Source organism: Otolemur garnettii, unplaced genomic scaffold (assembly GCF_000181295.1).
Source record: "Otolemur garnettii isolate 467f Iridium unplaced genomic scaffold, OtoGar3 scaffold00002, whole genome shotgun sequence".
In the NCBI taxonomy this organism is placed as follows: Eukaryota; Metazoa; Chordata; class Mammalia; order Primates; family Galagidae; genus Otolemur; species Otolemur garnettii.
This window is the reverse complement of record NW_003852397.1, coordinates 50368781-50389442: the sequence shown is the minus strand read 5'-3', so window position 1 is coordinate 50389442 and position 20662 is coordinate 50368781. Positions and strand designations below refer to the sequence as shown.

General features: G+C 34.0%; 1 protein-coding gene across 7 annotated transcripts in view; it reads left to right on the top strand.

Moving 5' to 3' along the window:
- CLASP2 (cytoplasmic linker associated protein 2) overlaps positions 1-20662 on the top strand; it is a 216714-nt gene that overhangs the window by 55500 nt on the left and 140552 nt on the right. For all 7 annotated transcript variants that reach the window (XM_023513932.1, XM_023513941.1, XM_023513940.1 and 4 more), the window contains one exon: positions 8374-8520. In XM_023513932.1, the coding sequence (XP_023369700.1) occupies positions 8374-8520 (147 nt within the window). The remainder of the gene's footprint in view (positions 1-8373; positions 8521-20662) is intronic.

Here is a 20662-nt window from a genome sequence, read left to right as displayed (position 1 = left end):
CAGCCATTATTGTTGTTTGGCGGGTCCAGGCTGGATTCGAACCCGCCACCTTAGGTGTATGTGGCTGGCACCTTAGCTGCTTGAGCCACAGGTGCGGAGCCAATTGATCTACTTCTTAAGGCTCTATTAATCTATAGTGTTTATCTCTCATTTTTCTCCTCTTGCCATTTAATAATTGAAGAAAAAACATCTGATTAAAGTTTTCTCACACGCTAGATTTTGTTGATTGCATTGCCATGGTACTTTTGTATTTTTGTTTTTTAATTTTTCATTATCTTCTGTATTTCCAGAAGGTTGCAGGTTCTTCTGACATCTTGATCAGAATTGGATCTGTGGCTGGGTACAGTGGCTCATGTCTGTAATCCTGGTACTCTGGGAGGCCAAGGCAGGAGAATTGCTTGAGCCCAGGAGTTTAAGAACAGCCTGTGCAAAAACTAGACGCCTGTATCTACTAAAAATAGAAAAAATTAGCCATGCTTGTCCACCTGTAGTCCCAGGTACTCGTGAGGCTGAGGCAGGGGAATTGCTTGAGCCCAAGAGTTGGAAGTTGCAGTGAGCTGTGATGATACTACTGTACTCTAGTCAGATGACAGACGCAGACTCTGTCTCTAAAAAAAAAAAAAAAAAAAGAATTAAGTCCAATTTGGGACAGAGAGGTTGTTACACATTTTTCTTAGGTAGTATCTAATGTAGTATATTTTGGATTTCTGTCAGAAGGCACTGTGTCTGATGGTCTGTCTTTGTGATATTAATATTGAACAACGGGTTTAAGTGTTGTCAGCCTGATCCATCCTTTTTAAAGTTTCCCATCAGCCTTTCATTTAACAGTTTCAGAAACTATTGATTCAAATTACTCTTTTAGAGGGTTACATTCTCTGTTTTGTGATTTGGAAGGAGGTTAAGAATATAAGCAAGGAGATAGTAAAGAGGCTATTATAATTTAGGCAGAGATGATACTGGTCTTAGATTAGGAGCAGGAGGTAAAGAAAAATAGAAGTTTTAAAATATAATTTGGAATTATACAGAATAAATGTTGGTAAATGATCTCTGTGGAGGAAAGGAGAACTTGGGATGGGGTTCCTATATAATGAGCTTGAGCAACTGAATAGATAGTGATGTCTTTTACTGGAATAAGAAAGAATTTATGGAAAGCACACTTAGGTACAGTGTTGCTGTTTGTATATATATCAAATTAGAGATGCCTTTGAGATACCCATGCAGAAGATGTCTAGTAAAGCAGTTGATTATATAGACCTGGAACTCAGACATGGTCTAGTCTAGAGAAAAACATTTAGGAGATGTCAGCATATAGAAGGCATTAAAAACCATCGATAATGGATAAGGCTATTTAGAAAGTGTGTAGTCTTGAAAGAAGAAGGATATTCAACATTAAGTTATTGGGTAAAGGGGGAACCGCCAACAAAAGAGATTGAGTTAGAGTGACCTGTGAGGTTAGAGAAAAGCCGAGAGGCTATTGTTAAACACACTGTGGGAGTGTAGACAATAAAAATTTGTTTGAGTTTTCCAGGATGTTATATAAAAGTTTACAGGGATTATTGTTTCCTAATCTCAGTTGGTAATTTATCTGTCAGATATGACCACCATTACTGATGAATGTGAAAGTATGTAAAACAGCTTAGAAATCCAAAGTCCTGCTGCTCATTGTTTTAATTAGAATAAGGAAGGATATAGCTTCAAGTGAAAAGAGGAACTTTAGTATAAGAAACAACTTAATGTAAAACAAAGTATTTTTTTTTGCATGAAAATCATTGGTGTTAGGCTAGGTGTAGTGGCTCACGCCTGTAATCCCAGCACTTAGGAGGCCAAGGCAGGTGGACTGCCTGAGCTCACATATTCAAGACCAGCCTGAATCAGAACAACACTCCATCTCTAAAAAATAGCTGGACATTGTGGCAGGAGCCTGTAATCTCAGCTACTTGGGCAAGAGGGTCATTTAACCCAAGAGTTTGAGGTTGCTGTGAACTAAGACGCCATGGCACTCTACCCAGGGTGACCAAGTGAGACTCTGTCTCAGGGAAAAAAAAAAGAAAAAAAGAAAGAAAGGAAAGAAGGAAGGGAGGGAGGAAGGAAAGGAAGAAAGAAAATCATTGGTGTTGGGAGGTCTTTCTTACTTACTGAATTGTTTGCTTTGCTGAAGAGAATCTACACAAAATTGAATTCTTTTCCATGAGACAGGTAGAGTTTTAGCTCATTCTTTTATTGCCATGTTAGATGGAACAATTCTTCATCTTTTATATGAATTTTCAGAGCAGAAATTTTAGGTTTTGGAGTACAGGTACCTGTAAAAGTGAAGTGGAAAGTTTAAAAAGCCATTGACTATATGGCTTTCCTTTAGTAGGAAAAAAAAAAGAAACAGGGCTTGATTAAAGTAATATAAATTTAAAAAAATTTTATCTGAAACCTTGGGGACCAGTTGTGTTTTAGAATTCAGAGTAAGTCAGATTTAGAAAAGTAATAGGGCCATACCAAATATATTATGTAACAGCTCCTACCAGACCTTGGGCAGAACCCTGTAATCAAACACATTAGTATTTTTGCAGTTAAACATGTGCGAATTTACACTCAGTTGAATAAAGACAATAAATAGCTTAGAGTCAGTTCACATCATCATTTGTCATAAGCTGAGTTCAGATCAGTTCAGAGTTTGCTACCAAATGAGTTTTAAAGAGAACCAAAAGGTGAGTTTTCAGAGCTTTTTGACGTTCAAGCAGGAAGATTTGGGTTGTGGGGCTGTGGTATCTCAGTGCTGACTAGGGAGAGTTTCCAATTGTACTTGAAGGTTGTCTTTGACTTCAAGATGACTCCTAGGTTATCTTTTTTTTTTTTCCTCCTCTTTCTACCTTTCCCTCCCCATTTCCCTTTTCCTACTCCTTTTGTCCTCTACTTTTTCTCTTCTATTTTCATCTCTTCTCTCCTTTGTCCTCCCTTTTGCATCTCTTCTCTATTTACATCTTTTCTTCCATTTCCTCCTCCTCTGCTTCCCTCTCTTTTCCCTCTTCCACCGCCTTCTCTGTTTTCACCTCTTCCTCCTGTATTTCCATGTCCTCCATCTTCTGTTTCTCCTCTTCTCCATCTCTTCTCCATCTCCTTTTGTTCTCTTCCATCTCCATTATATAGATTGCTAATGCATCTTGCTTACTTTATTAGTTTCTGTCCTCTGGTATCTTTCACACTTGATCTTAGCGAAAAGGCCAAGAAGTAAGAATACTTCTAATTCTTCTTAATATGTTCAATTTCTATACTCAACCATAGTATCCTCTTTTTGAAATTTTGTAATGAAAACAAAAGTATTGACATTGTCATAACTTATAGTTTTTTTTTTGTATTTGATACTTCTTTTATTTTGGTAAATATTAAAGCACCTACCGTATGTATCCTAGGCAGTGCCTGTGGATTTACCTTCCACTTCACTAATCCCTTGAGCTGTGTGTAATCTGCTGTTATGTCTGCCCCTTAAATTTAAATTTCAGTTACTATATTTTCATTTGTAGATGCTCGTGTATGGTCATTTTAAAGATGTGTCACTTTTTATAATTTTCTGATTCCCGAAGTTATTTCTAAGCCTGCCTGATAAGCAAGCATAGGTATTTTATAGTCTGTGTCTGATAATGCGAGGATTTTAAGTGGCTCTTTTTCTCTTGTCTGTTTCTTTGTTTGTTCTTGCTCATGATGCCTTGTTTACTATTGTGCCTGGTGATCTTTATAAAATTATTTGTGGGAATAATTTGAGGCCAGAGATCTTCCAGGGAAATTCTGCATTTACGCTCTTGATTGGAAGTTCTACCAGTCTGATGCCAGCACTTAATCTTCATGAAGCACTGTTTGATTCACTCGCTCTTTTGGGAAAAGTTTAGAAAGAATTGGCTATAGGAAGATAAGGGTTTACTTAGGGTTCACTTTAACCTTGAGGGTAGAGTTACATCAGCTTTTGGTGGGAAGAGTCTCCTGTTAGATTCTACATCTTATGTGGGTTTTGAATTCTGTTCCCTTTGCCCCACCTCAAGGCCTTCAATGTTTGTACTTCAAACAAGTACAAGTTCCAATGCACTTGTTTTATCCTTATATGTTTTACTATCTTGTAAAATATTTTTTGCTTTGCTGTGTGCTAGGGAAAAAAGAAAGCGGAGATGGGCAGGTATGTCAAAGTAGTAGGGTTTTGGGAAATCTGCATTTTCATTGTCTAGAGAAAACTTCATTGAGAAGATGACGAATAAAGACATGAAGATGCTGACTGAACAGTGTGGATATAGATGAGAAGAGCAGTATTTTATTTTATTTTATTTTATTTTTTGAGACATAGCCTCAAGCTGTTCCCCTGGGTGGAGTGCTATGGCTTCACTGCTCACAGCAACCTCCAACTCCTGGGCTTAAGCGAGTCTTCTGCCTCCGCCTCCCAAGTAGCTGGGACCACAGGTGCCCGCCACATGCCCAGCTATTTTTTTTTTTTTTGGTTGCAGCTATTATTGTTGTTTGGCGGGTCCAGGCTAGATTTGAACCCGCCACCTTAGGTGTTTGTGGCTGGCGTCTTAGCCGCTTGAGCCACAGGCGCCGAGCCAAGAGCAGCATTTTAGACAGAAGGAACACGTGCAAAGGCCCTGACATGTTTCACGGCAGTGAGGGTGATAGGGCTGGATTAGAGAAAAAGAGCGCAAGAGAGCAAGTAGATGAGGTTGGAGAAACCTATATATCTAAGATCTTAGAGATCTGGTAGTCCTTTTTCAGGAGTCATAGGGGGATTTTGAACAGTGATATTATGTGACTTTGTTCAATTCAGGTAGCTATATTGAGAGAATAAATTCTAGGAGACAAAATGAGAAATGGAGAAATTAGTTGGCTGTGATAATCAATCATCCTTGGATTGTTCTAGGTAATGGGTTACCTAGACAAACACAAACAAAACAAGGTTCTTGTCTTTAAGAAGTATCCAATCCACTTAAAAAGATCAGTGTCTATTATTTCAGGAAGTGATAGCTGCTAGGAGGAAAATAATTGAAATTTATTCTGACATTTCATTATTAAGAAAAAAATTAAGCTCAGAATATTTATAACCTTTATATAAATTATATTAAATTTTAGGGCCAGTGATGAATTACATTTCATGAATTCTTTTAGCTTATAGTCAAAAAAGATATAATCTTGTTGGAGGAGGGTTAAAATTTATTACTTTTCTATGTTTGTAAATTTATTTTTTTTCTGTAATTTTTCTTTCTTTCTTTTTCTTTTCTTTTTTTTTTTTTTTTTGCAACAGAGTCTCACATTGTCACCCTCAGTAGAGTGCTGTGGCGTCATAGCTCACAGCAACTTCAAACTCTTGGGCTCAAGCAATTCTCTTGCTTCAGTTTCCCAAAGTAGCTGGGACTACAGGCGCCCACCACAATGCCTGGCTGTTTTTAGAGATGGGGTCTTGCTCTGGCTCAGGCTGTTCTCATACCTGTGAGCTCAGGCAATTCACTCAAGTATTTTATTTTATGTATTTGAAACTGTGTTGCTAGTTGCATAAATACTTAGAATTCTGATTTTTTTCCTGTTGGACTGGCCTCTTTGTTATTATTAAATGTCTCCTTTATTTCTAGTAACACTTCTTCCAGCTGTTTTATTTTAAATTAATATAGCTAAACTAGCTTTCTTTTGATTGCTGTGGTCTAGCTTTCTCTAACCTTTATAGACTTTATATATAAAATACATCTCATTTAAGCAACCTGTTTTAAAAAATTTGGGGTTAGACTTGTGTTTGGACTGTTGTATCGTTGTTTTGGTGCTACAAGGTCATAAATGAGTAGTTGCACAGAAAGACTGTATGTGTATGGTTTACAAAGACTGAAATTAGCTACATGATCCTTTATGGAAGAGGTCCACCATCCTCTGCTCTAGGGTTCTTAAACTTGATAATATATCAGAAACAATAGGAGGGCTTACTTATACATAGATTGCTGGGCTGCATACCCAGAGCTTCTGATTCAGTAGGTTTGGGTTGGGGCCCAACAATTTACATTTTTAACACATTGCAGGTGATCTCAGTTGCTGAGCTGAGGACCCCTACCCTAGGTATTACAATATACATCTTTGACTTATTTTAATCTAAAATGAATTACTCTGCTTAATACTTCCCCAATAAGGCCAAAATCCTTAGAAATCTTTAATTTTGTGTGCTTACCTCTGAGGAGCACTATTTTATGATAACCTTAAACTGGCAGCAGCCCAAATGTCTATCAACAGTAGGATGGATATTATTAATAAATTGTGGTACATTCATATACTAGAGGAATATTAATACAAGCAATGAATAAATGACTCTTCCAAACATTATCTTTTTACATCAAGTGAAAGAAGCTTGATATTACAGTACATACTGTGTGATTCCTTTCATAGGTAAGATTCAAAAATTGGCAAAACCAACTATGATGTTAGAATTCAAAACTAGTTAGCTTTGGTAGGAAATATTGACTTTTAGGAGTCTTGAGGGTATTTACAGGATGGTCGTGATAATCTGTTTATTGATCTAGATATTGGTTACACTGCTATGTTCATTTTGTGGAAATTCATTGAGGTACATGAATTGTTACTTTTCTCTATTTTAATTAAAAAGTTTAAAAATTAGTTTCCCCATAGTTTGATAATATTATGAGTTTTGTTTTTGTTTTTTTTGAATGGTAGGGACATTTACTCTTCTCAATTCTTGTGTGTGTCCGAGAATAGAATACTGTTTCCATGGGAACCACTGGCTACTCTGTGTTTCAGTTTCTAACTTTCTCTAGATTTGTGTGTCTACTGTGTCTCAGCTGTATTTTTAAATAGTGGAGAAAAAAGTTTATTTGGAATTGTGTTGGTGTTTTTAGCGGAGACTCTATGTACAGCATAGGTTTTAAGCCCATTAATTTATCCAAATTAGCTTCCTAATAGTGTTACACTAAAAAAAAAATTTTTTTTTTAACTAGAAGATATGTTTCTCTTATGACTTGTATTAAGAAAAACACTTGCTGAAATGGAATTTGGATTCTTTTTTCTCCAACAAATAAAACTGTCTTGAAATTAGTTTGGTGTATTTTCTTTAAAATATACTTGGTTGTACTGACAGTATCCCTTTACAGAGATGATTTCATTTTAGATGATTATAGGTAAGGGAAGCAAATTGAAAAAAAAAAAAAAAAAGATTTCTGGCATATTGATCTGAAGCCTGTGGTAAAGCTGCTTCTTTGCCTCGCCCATCTTGTTTGTCATGGTTGGTTTGTGCAGGATCCTAGAGAAAAACCATTGTCTCTGAGGAATAAAACGCTGATAGCATATTGCTTTTGATTTTTTTATTTGGAGGTGGTTAGGAGGTGTTTCATTTGTATATAAGATGAAGTGAGCATGATCATTATATTCTAAAAGGAGCCTTATAGAATATTATACAGTCATTTACGAGAATAGATTATTTAGTTTGATTTCTATGGCCTACATAAACAGTAAATTTTAAGATTGCAGAGTTAATTTGCACAGTAGTGAGCACTGTGATAGTCCACGCTTTACTGATGCAATAATAAGCACCGAGCAGAATATGGCATAAACCTTATTTTCTATTTATATAAATTTTCATGAGGATTAAATAGAGGAAACAAATTTAAATTTATAAACCTTTTTATTATTTGAATGTCTTTGAAATTTTGACATAGAATAAAGATTGTAGCTGGATAGAGAATTTTTTAGATGCATGGAGAATTTTTACCTTTCATCTCGCAGTAGCTGCCATAAGATGATGTCACCTTGTAGCTGATTGGCTGTTACAGCACCTAGGGCAGGGAAGAGAAAGAAAAATGCCGGCACAAACCTCAGTGGTGTTTCTGTGGTTGTTTCTGTCTTTTTTTGATAGAATCTTTGATTAGTATCAAATTTACTGCATTTGGCCATGTGAACTATTGGGAGCGTCCTAGGGTGAGGGAAATTAAGAGCTTTCAGAGGAATGAGGCGGCTGATTTGCAAACGGATCTGTGATTGTAAGTTGCAGGGTATAAGGAATAAGGCAGGGCGTGCTGGAAGATGCACTATGGGAGGAGCTGGCAGAAAATGCTTGTATGAGTAGCAAAAAAAAAAAAATGCTTTTTACTACCCTTAGAGTTGATATAGTTGGTTTTATGTTTTGGCTAAAATTTATATGTAGGAAATATGATAATGTTACATTTTGATTTTAAATTACAGAGGATTATTTTATATGATATTAGCCAATATGTAAATGCTTATTCAAAGGTCCTTTACTTTATATAAATCTTACCAAAGAAAATGATGTTATATATGGCTTTATTTGATTTTTGTGTATTATAGAAAATGTAGAAAAGCTTAGTTCTCTTAAATACGTTTTTCAAATGCATCGTGCAGATAAAAGCTTTGATGATGAAGAATCAGTGGATGGAAATAGGCCGTCATCAGCTGCTTCAGCCTTCAAGGTTCCTGCACCTAAGACATCCGGAAATCCTGTCAACAGTGCAAGGAAGCCTGGTTCAGCAGGTGGTCCTAAGGTTGGAGGTAATGTACATCCATTTCAAATCTAATATGCAAGTTCCATGCCCTTGATATGGCCAAACATACTTAGGACTTTAAAGGAATATGTTTATTCATGACTGCAGCATGATTCCAGATCTGGAGAGTCTGTTAACAACACTGCTGCCTTTTTGAAATGTTTAGAATATTATATATTGCTATCTTCTGTAAATTTGAGGGTAAATTAATCTTGTGGGTATGTATTTTTCAGATACCATTTTTAAAGAGAAGAGTTAAGGGAATTTGTGGGGGGGGTTGTTTTTAAGGAGAGAGCATGTTTTTCAGAATTTGGCAATTAATTTTCAGATGCAGTAGCTGTTATAGAAATACTGAATTATGTTATGTTTTTGTACATTCATTTAGGTAGTTAAGTCTTAAATTCTCCAACATTTTAAAAATGGTTGAAGATACTGGATATTGAATCATTTGTCACAATAGGAAATGGGTGGTGGTCAAGAAAAATTGCCTCTAAAATGGTCTCTGGATTAGATATAATAGGAAGATGAGAAAAAAGCAGGTTTTATGCAGTTGTACAACATATAATATATTCTTTGATTATATTAGTATTGTTTCCAACATATTGTTTATCTTTAAATTTTTTATGGATGTTTTTCGTATGCTAATTAGAAATCCATGAGTACATTTCAGGTGTTAGTTTCTGCTGGATCTTTCTGAGATCAGTCTGTAAGGATAATGGTAAATGTATAATGCTAAACAGACAGTAATCTCTTTCTCTTTTTCTTTCTTTCCTCATTCTAAATAAATTTGTGTTTTAGTTACAGTATTTTGGGAAAACATTTTTTCTTCTTTACAATGACTGGTGGGAAGATCATGGTCTTAAGGATTTCTGTTTGTTCTTTTTGTCAATAGGAGGACTTTTATTAAAAACAAAAAGGAAAATAATAAACTGTATGTTTTGATCAGATTTTATAAGAAATTGTATTCCTTTGATCTTCCTATACAACCCCCCAGTTTTTTCCCAAGTCATGTTATTTTAAATAGAAAACTATCATAAATATTTGATTTTAATGCTGACATGTTATATAACTAATAAGAAAGATGATATATATACAACACATAAAACACATATGTGTATTTACATACATGTAAATAACCCTGAAATAAAAATGTCTCCTGGATATTTTGAGTAACTTGCACTTCAGAATTTTAATTATTTTTTTGTCTTGTAATTATAAGATTGTGTTCTCATCTGACCATTAGTTATGATATCCTTATTGCATGATAGTTTCTATTACACATTCTTACCTCTATGACATTCTATGGTTTCTTCCTTTTGTGAGAAATGCCGATCTTCAGGCATTACAGGGTGAATATTTTTCTTGATCTTGAATTATAGAATTCTGATCTATGATATTATTGTAATTTTATGAAACTGTCTTACTTGACATAGAATGTATTAATTGAGATAGTGATAATATTTAGCATTTTTATGACTCTGGATCAATGGTTCATAATTAGCTCTTTTTTATGGTTTACTATCTTAGATGAAAAATGGAGATTTTATTTATCACAAGTCACTTATTGATATAATCAGATACTCTTTTTTAAAAATGAGAAACTTTCTTAATGGTCTCCACCTCCAGTCTATAGTTTGTAGTCCTACCAGCTAAAAAAATGTTATGTAGGCTTTCATGATTTAGTCATTAATTACTAACACAGATTATATCATCTATCTAGGCAAAGCTTCTTTGATAAAAATAAGAGAGCAGCCTTCATTCTTTTCTCCTTTTCCTTCTCTTTTTATTTTTATAATATTTGTTGGCTCTTGTAGATACATCCTGTTTCTTTTGTTTGCTACAGCTCATTTAGGTTCACTGCCCATTTTTCTATCTAAGAAAAAAGTTACTAGACAGAGGGTATTGATATTGCTTTTGAAATTAATGCCATTCTTGGCCGTCAGTCCTTTGAAAAATTAACTTTAGATTTTCTGGTCTTGGCTGAAACTTACAGATTTTTAATTTAGCTGTAGAAAGTTTTCTGAAGTTGTAGAATCTTTGAGTTTCTATTTTTTTGACTATATATTTTCTATCCTGTAAGTTCATATGGAATGATGATGATTTAGTCTCAGCATTTTGTTTGCTATTCCTAGGTGTATAATAAATTAGAGAGATTAGTTCTAATTAGAAGAATATAGTAGGTGAAGATGTGTAGTAGTGGTAGAAGCCAGGGTTTGACAAATCTCTTTTCAGGTAAGATTATCAAAATAAAATGAGTTTCTTTGGACTGAATCTGCTTTTAAAGTTTTGGGATACAATTTACTTCTCGTAGAGGTATATATCAAGATTAGAGATTAATGCTATTTTTAGCAAAGTATTCTAGCCAATTAATTAAAGCTCATAAATCTTTGTTTAATCTTCAGTGTATGTTTGTTTGCTTTGTTCTTTGGCCTCAGTATGCCAGTCTATTCTTAACTTTGTAATATTGTAATTGTAAGAACTGTAAAAAAGGCTATGGCTAGGTTCTTATCAATATATTATTTCTGTAAAATTTCATATTATGCAGATGTCAGAAATGTTATCTTTACACCATGCTAATTAGAATAGGGATAAAGTGAATTCTCTTAGTTTATTTTCTAGATAACATTTATAAGGTCATATTAGAAATTTAGAGAAACATATTTTACTTTCTTTTAGCTTACTGGTTTGGAATACGTTTGCTGAGGGTATCTGATTGTTTAAAATACTTTATGTCTTTATAATAGTCTTAATACTTTATATGTCTTTATGACTTTGTAAAAAAAATTTTTTTTTTATTGAATGGTAACTATGTACATTAATGCACTTCTGGAGTACAGTGTGGTGCTTTCACATACAATTTGAAAAAAATTTTTTAAAAATCATGAGTGTTTTTATATATGTTCTTCCATTTAAATCTCAAAACCCCTGAGTTGGGTACTTTATTATCCTTGTTTTATTGGTAAGCAAACTATAATGTGTGGAAGTTAAATAACTTGCCCAGAGTCACCCACTGAATTAAGTGAGCAAAGCACAAATTCATTTTGCTGTACTACCATCACTCTAATCTCTATTGATAAATAAAGATTCTTCTAGATCATATAGCTCTGATATTATAATCTACAATAATGCTTACTACTTTTTGGCACTTATAAGTCAGCCATTTTAAAGCTCAACTAGTATAATTCCCAGAAAATTAGAATGTTTGAAAGTAAGCAAACCTTATTTTTTATATTGTAAATAGAAATCCTTTTTAGTATTCTCTTATCAAAATTATCTTCTTTAAGTTAATTTTCTCAGTTATAATATCCCTATTCCTGTACCAATCATTTGGCTATTATTATTTTTAAAAAATAGTTGATTAGATGATGGCATAATTGTCAGTGTTCATAATTAATACTAGATTTTGAGATTAGTGACTTCCTTGAGGCTTGTGTATAATCATTGAGATATGTCTTTGAAGTTCTCTTGTTCTTTCTCATTCACTCATTCATTCAAGTAGACAGAGTATTTTCTCTCCATTGTTTCACTCTAATGTCTAAGATTATCTTGAAATAGTTTTTACTTTCAATTCTTATAGTTAGGTAATTATTCCCACTTTAAATTCAGTAGTACTTCTCGTCTTTAGGGTATTTATATTTGTTTTACTTCATTTAGCATTTTCTACAAATTATACTAACCATTCCCATTTTTCCCATCATGCAAGCAACAAAATTTGTGTTTTAAACAAATGCAGATCTTGAGAATCTATATATATATTTAATAAAATTTTAAGAATTTATTTAATTCTTCTTTTTTTTTCTTTTTTGAGACAGAATCTCACTATGTCTTCCTAAGTAGAGTGCTGTGGCATCACAGCTCACAGCAACCTCAAACTCTTGGGCTTACATGATTCTCTTGCCTCAGCCTCCCAAGTACCTGCGACTACAGCCACCTGCCACAATGCCCAGCTATTTTTGTTGTTGTTGTTGTTGTTTAAGCAGGCCTGGGCCAGCTTTGAACCTGCCAGCCCCGGTGTATGTGGCCAGCACCCTAACCACTGAGCTATGAGTGCTGAGCCAAATTTATTCAATATTGGAATTAAATAAAGACCTCAATTCTTTTGTTTTTCAACTTAATGTAAAAGAAAATAGCATTTTTGTTTGTGTGTTTTGGTTTCATTTGCCTTCTTCCTTAACAACAGGGAAAGATACTAAGCCAAAAGATTTTAGCCCTGAAGTGGTCTTAAAAATGATCTGACCCAGATTCAGGAAGAGACTGAACCTTAGAGACCTGAATGATACGCCCAACAGCAGATGTTAGTTATTAGCAGTGATGAGATGAAAACTTGAGTAGTTGGCTCACTGTCAAGGGCTTCTTCTCTGTTGATTTCTGGGTTATCTCCTAAGTAATAGTGCATATGATACATATTTTTAAATTTTTATCCCTTTTAGCAAAACACTATTATTGAAATTTGGAAGGTAGGTATTAGCCAATTACAAGTCTTAAATTACTGTGAATCCCAGATCATTGACTATCCATTGTAAGATGTCCTGACGCTATCTGTCTTAACTTTGGTTTTAAGGTAAATATGATTTGAGTAAATAACATATAAATTATTATAAATATAGATCAGTAAGTTCCCTTATTTCTTACTTTGTATAAGAATCTATGTATTGTACTGTAGTTATTTTCAGTGACTTCAGTTTTATTTTACTTCCTGTCCAAGACTTGAAGCAACAAAGAAATTTCATTATGCCCATTATGCAAGTTTATTTTTTAAGTCATTCAGAATGTTAATATACACAAACAATTTTGATTGAGATAGAACAGGCAAACTGAAGACCCAGTCTCTCTAGTTAAGTTATTGTTCTTATCTATACTTGTATGTAGCACTTACTATGTGCAGTACTCCTAATAAAGCACCAACAAGGCTATATAGAATGTTTAATTCTTGATTTTTAAACTTAAAAAAGTAATTATGCCCATTATTCCACCAACCAGTGTTAAGTTTATTACATTTTGGTTCTCCATACTTCATTTGCCTGTATTTTTTTGTCTAAAACTCATGTGTTAGAAAATTGAAGAGCTTTATAGGAACATAAATTGGTGCAAAGTTTGCCTCACAAAAGACTGAAATACTCTTAATAAAGATCTCACATATGAGAAATTTTCCATTAGTCTTATTATTCTTAATTAATAAAAAGTAGAAGTTGTAATAACTGCAGGCTCAGGCTTATATATATTGCGTACATTCTAATTAGTTGCCTTGGTAAGAAGCAAACATTGTTTCTCTGAAAACTATTTTTTCATTAGCTTGTCATTTCTCTTTTTTAAAACCAATTTATGTGTTTCCTACTAATGAAAAGAACTAAAAGACATAATTTTATTTTTTTAAATATAAATGTTATGCTCATTGTTAAACAATGAAGGTTAAAAAAATTAATAATGTATTGCCTTTCTAATCTCATATCCCTGAGACAACCCATGTTAAGTTTGATAAGTAAGCCTCTTAAATACTATCACTCTGCTCATTTATGTGGGCACTCAGATTTATTTTTTCCCATATTAAATATAATAATACATTAATATTTAATATAACATTACTATTTAATATAACATTAAATAATGTTTGATGCTTTTTTTCATCAAACATCCTTTAACATGAAGAATAAGAGCTGTTGCATCCTTTTATTTTATTTTATTCATTTTTATTTTTTGGAGACAGAGTCTCTCTCTGTTGCCCTCAGTAGAGTGCAGTGGCATCATAGCTCACAGCAACCTCAAACTCCTAGGTTTGAGTGATCCTCTTGCCTCAGCCTTCCAAGTAGCTGGGACTACAGGTGCCCACCACAGTAGTTTTTCCTGTTTTTAGTAGAGATGGGGTCTCCCTCTTCCTCAGGTTGGTCTTGACTCCTGAGCTCAAGCAGTGCACCTGCCTCGGCCTCCCAGAGTTCTTGGGTTACAGGTATAAGCCACCACACCTGGCCAATTGCATCCCTTTAAAAGCTATAGAGTATTCCACATTATTGATGCACTGTGATTTAATAAACAATTTCTCTGTCTTTGTCATTCAGATTGCTTGCAGTGTTATGCCATTACAAAAAGTGTAGATCTCCATGTACTTATATATTTTGACATTCTGCTGCTTTTATTCTATAGATCAGGTTCCTTTAAATAGAATTGATTTTAGGTTGTATGTATGTGTTTTTAATTTTAGTAAAGACATTATCTTACTTTCTCCAGCATTGAATGTAACAGCCTCATTAATCATTGCCATTTTGAAGGGTGAAAAATGGTATTTCCTTTTAATTTGCATTTTTCTATCCACCTGTCCACCTGGCCAGGAGCTAGTAAATATATATGGAAGTCTTTTAGTGGGGTGCTATTTTAGTAACCTCTGAGAAATGTCAATGAAGAAGAACAAAGGCCTTGTCCTGGAATTTATATTCTAGTGAGGTACAGAATATTTAAATATATCAATAGGAATTAGCATATCATCCCCTGTGAGTTACATATTGTTTTGTGTTCTCTTCAACCTATTAGAATTTTTTTTTTAAAGATTAGACCTTCTGGCTCAGCGCCTATGGCTCAACCAGCTAAGGCGCCAGCCACATACACCTGAGCTGGCAGGTTCGAATCCAGCCCGGACCCACCAAACCACAATGAGGGCTGCAACCAAAAAACAGCCGGACGTTGTAGTGGGCGCCTGTAGTCCCAGCTACTTGGGAGGTGGAGGCAGGAGAATCACTTGAGCCCAGGAGTTGGAGGTTGCTGTGAGCTGTGATGCCACGGTTCTCTACCCAAGGCGATAGCTTGAGGCTCTGTCTCAAAAAAAAAAAAAAAAAAAGATTAGACCTTCTATTCTTTTGTTAAAAGTTATAAATTTTTCCTCAGTGTCTCCTTTGTCTTTTGCATTTTTCTGTGAAATTTTAAAATTTTTGTATTAGGTAAAATACCTATCATTTTTGACTTCCACATTTGCTGAATTACAGATTTCTATTCAATCTCAAGGTTATAAAACTAGTCCCATTTATTCTAAAACATTATTTTATATTTAGCTTGTTTAGTACATTTGGAATTTGTTTTTGTATGAGGTAGTGTAATACCACTTTAATTTGTTTCTTATACATGAGGAATGATATCCATGCAAATAAATAAAACATTTTTTATTCCATTAAATTGAAATAATACCCTATGTATTTTGATCACTTTCTGGAATTTTTCTCCTTTTTTTCTGATCTATTCGTATCTACGCTAGCTTTATAATGAGTGATGTCCCATACTTTTAATTACAAAAAATTTCAAGTACATAGCGGAGTTGATGTGCAGTGAACACTTATCACCTAGATTTGATAACCAGTGATTTCCATATTGGTGTGAACTCTTTCTCTGTAGATATATTCCCATGCATTCTTTTAAAAAGTATTTTAACCATTAGAAAGTAAATTGTAGCCATGATGACATTTTACCTGTAGGTAATTACTTAATATTCACCTAACATTTAAAAGGTATATTCCATTAAACTGTAATATCATTATCATATGCAAGAAAATTCCACAATATTATAAAATAGTCCCTTCACATATTTTTATTTCCATGACATTGACTTTTTGAAGAATCTAGGCCAGTTGTCTTGTAATATTGTCCTGTGTTCTGGTTTTGTCTGATTTCTTTGTGGTGTTATTTACCTTGTTTCTCTAGCTTCTTTTTTTTTTCTATAAATTTGTTCTTAACCTATATATTCACATTCTTTAACACTTCATTTCTAATTCAAACTTGCTAAAATGACCTAGGAATATTTTTATAGCCCTTTTTATTCAAACCAGTATGTACAGTATTTATTCTCTCTTGAAGAGTTAATGTTTGTATTTATTTCTCAGATAACTTTGTCCTTTAAAAGAAAATTTTTTGTGACTTTAGGCAGTTACATTTTGTATCTTCCATATCTATTCAGAGTATTTGATATTCTGATTTATCTTTTCTTTTATATCCACAATTGCTGTTTCATTACTTTGCATTTGTGTTGGGTTAGAGTGTTACAGTAAAAACTAAAAATCTATTGGGCAGTTAAAAATCTATTTGGCAGGCACAATGCCTGTGGCTCAGGGAGCTAAGGAGCCAGCCATATACACCTGAATTGGCCAGTTCAGATCCAGCCCAGGCTGGCCAAACAACAATGACGGCTGTAACCAAAAAATACCTGGGCATTGTGGTGAGCACCTATAGTCCCAGCTACTTGGGAGGCAAGGCAGGAGAATCGCTTGAGCCCTGGAGTTGGAGGTTGCTGTGAGCTGTGATGCCATGGTACTCTACTCAGGGCGACAGCTTGAGACTCTGTCTCAAAAAAAAAAAAATCTATTTGACAGTGAAAATCTATTTGGTAGTTGGTTTCTTGTGGGTTTTTTCTTCTTCTTTTTTTTTTTTGTTTTTTGAGGGAGTTACTTTACTTTTATCATCAGAAAATCTTTTCATTGTTTGTTTTTTTCTTCTTGTCACCTAGTGCGGATGTTAGATTATTTATTTTGTTTATAATAATGTACTGGATTTTCCTGAACCATTCTGTGGGGCCAAGAAAAAAGGTTTGCTCCATTTCTTAGTTTGAGAATGCCCTCTTCTGTTGATAGAGTGAAATGCAAATTCTTTACTGAATGACATATGGGAGGTTTTCTGCTTCTCATTCTGTGATTACCATCTTGTTTCAGTAGAGCCCTTATCTTTTATTTCTTCCTTTCCTTTATCTACCAAGATTCAAAGGGATAACTCCCCCTTCTAAGTGCTACTTAAATCTGGTGCTGGGGGGAAACTGTAGTTGATGTCTGTGTTGCACAACTACCAGGATCCTCCCTCTTCCATGTTAATTTCTTCTGATTTTCTTCTTATAGTAAGGGCTCTGTAGTTGACATTGCTGGTCTTGGATGCTTGTATTTCCATTTACTTGTCAATTGAAGTTTGTGTGTTGTCTCTTCATTATATTAAAAGCATAGGCTAAGGATGGTTTTATGTGCTCTTCTTTTGCTTTCTGTGGGTTTTAGAATATTTATTTTAGCATTTGATTTGAATTTGAATGCTTGCCATTTTCTGAAGGGAATCAAAATATCTACTGTAAGTTTTAGTACCAAATAAGGAAATACTGGGTTTTTTTTCTTTCTTTAAAACTGGAGAATCCATTGTTTTAGTGTTTTGTTGAACTTGAGGACATTAATTATTGAATGTTTCTTATTGATCCAAATCATTTCTCTGTTATGCATCAAAATTTCATACATTTGTGGATCTCTTTTTAAACTTTCTTTTTCATTAGTTGGTCAGTCCTTGCACTAAATAAAACCTAATTCTTTTTACTTTTTACCTTTGTAAATCTTCACACCTGGTAGGAAAAGTATGCTTCTTCCTTCTACATATACGGGTGTCCAGCTGGCAACTCATGGGGCACATGCTGATTTTATGAGGACTTTTTTGGGGGTTATCTTTGGTGTTGGACATCACAAAAAGTATACATGGACCTTTTTTTTTTTTTTCTAATCAGCTTTCATTAGTGTTTGTGTATTTAATGTGTGGCCCAAAACACCTCTTATTTTTCTAACGTGCAGCAGAAAAGAAAAAAGGTTGGATACTCTTGTTCTATAAGAATGTTTCAACAATTCTTTCCCCATTGTTTTTCCAAATAAATTTTAGCATACAGTTTGCAAGTTCTACAAGAAGCCCATTTGAAAGCTTGGTTATTAATTACGTGTAGAAGACTAGACATCTTTCTGATATCAGTTCTTCCTATTCATAAATGTGGAATATTTCTCCATACAGTACTCTAATTTCTCATTGAAATTTACTGTTTTTTAAAACTTTTTTACTTTTCGTTTAACATTTGTTTGGTTGATGTCTGAATACCTCAGAGTGTTCTAAATAGCTCAAAATAGTGAGCATAGTATTTTTTTAAGTTAAAATTTTTTATTGCTAGTGCTTAGAAATGAAAATTGATTTTTATATGTTGACTATATCTAGCCACCTTATAAATTGAATTTTTAATGATTTTGCTACATATTAATTTGGATTTTTTAAATTGTATGTATTTACTATGTACTTAGTGAAATGGCTAAATTGAATCAATTAAAATATTCACTATCTCGCATTCTTAATTTTTTGTGGTTGGAATACTTAAAATCTCTCCATTTTTGAAAATAGAGTACATTTTTACTAACTACAGTATGAGACATAATGCCTAGTCTTCTAACTGATACATAGTAAGACCTCAGTAAATGAAAAAAAATTTATATGTTTAGTCTTAAATCAGTAATCTTGTTAGTATACTAATAAAATATGCCAGCATAATATGGCCTTTATGGCAATAACTACCATGTTGTAGTACTCTATATGTATAGTCACCATGTTGTACTCTTCAACTTATTCTTCCTATCTAACTGAAATTCTGTATCCTTTGTTGGTCAAAGGATATTTTCAGTTTCCTGTCTATACTAGGTTTTGGCACACTACATCTGGCAGGCCAAAACTGGCCATCTGTCTTTCTAAATAAATTTTTACTGGAACACAGCCATACGTACTCATTTGCAAAGAGTTGAGTAATTGCAACAGAGACTATATGGCCCATAAAGCCATATTTTATATTACTGTGTGACCATTTATAGAAAAAGTTTGCCAGCCTTTGGTGATGATCATACCATCTTTAAATAATGATAGTTTTTAATTTTATTCATTTTCAGTGGACTAAATTTTCCCATCCTGGTCCTAAAAGTTAATTTTGGTAGGTACACAGTTTCAGAAATATTTTCTTTTTTCAAAACTTGAAAGATTAAGTATATTATCTCTGGCTCCCAAAAAGATTTTGAGAAATCTTTTGTCACCCTTGGTAGAGTACCATGGCATCATAGCTCACAGCAACCTCAAACTTGTGGGCTCAAGCCATTCTCCTGCCTCAACCTCCTGAGAAGCTGGCACTACTACTACAATTGATTAGTTTTTTTCTATTTTTAGTAGGAATGGGGTCTTGCTCTTGCTCAGGCTAGTCTTGAACTCCTGAGCTCAAACAGTCTGGCTTTCGCCACCCAGAGTGCTAGGATTATGGGCATGAGCCACTGCGCCTGGCTATTGTTCATATTATTGTTCATTTCTAAATGGTCACTTTTTTAACTGATTACTACCTCTGTCTTTGGCATTGTGAAGTTACACACAAAGTTTGTGTGGATTTCTTTTAATTTATTTGTTTGGGTTATATTGTGCATCCTGAGTCTGTAGATGCTGGGTTTACTAATCCGGAAAGTTCACATTGTTGTCTCTTTTAAAATATCTTTCTTTAATACTATTATACTATATTTTAGGCACTCTGAATAGGCATATATTAGACATTCTCATGTCCTTCATACTGCTTTATCTCTTTCCATTTTCCTATTCCTTTGCTATATTTTAGGTAATGTATTCACATGTATCTTCTACTTCTCTGATTGTTTCTTCAATATAATAATAATTATTATTATTATTATTATTTTTGATATCCGCTATTTTTAGGGATAAGGTCTCAGTCTGGCTCAAGTTGGTCTCAAACCCATGAGCTCAGGCAATTCACCCACCTCGGCCTCCCAAGTGCTGGGATTTTAGGCGTGAGCCATTGCGCCCAGCCCTTCAATACAATTTTTTTCAATTTCAATAGTCATTTTATTGAGTTTGTTTCATTTCCCCCTCTAAATTTATCTTTTCATTCTTAATGGCCTCATGTTAAGTGGTTATCTTTGTGATTTCATCCCTATTTCTTTAAATGTATATATTCATACCTGTAGCCTCTATTGGACAAGTCTTATATCTATAGCTTTTAAATCTATTGTCTATTTCCTGTGACTCTTAGTTCACAATGGTTTGCCTTCTTATGCATTTGATCTTTGACTGTGAACTTACTGTTTGATAGTCAGTGGGAGACTTTGGGGCCTAAATTGGAGAGTCTGAAAGCTTTTTTCAGAGTTTTATTTCTGCTTAAAACTGGGGAATCATCAGTCAAGATCCCTTAAGCATCTCCTAGGTCTTGTTGCAATTCAAGAATTCTCGTTGGGCATTCTTTCTTTCTTTGGCATGCCAGCCATTCTTTGGTCTCTTCCACCCCTCTCACATCTTCCCTTCTCTCATTCTCTGCTCTCTTCTCTCTCTCTCTTTTTTTTTTTTTTTTTTTTTTT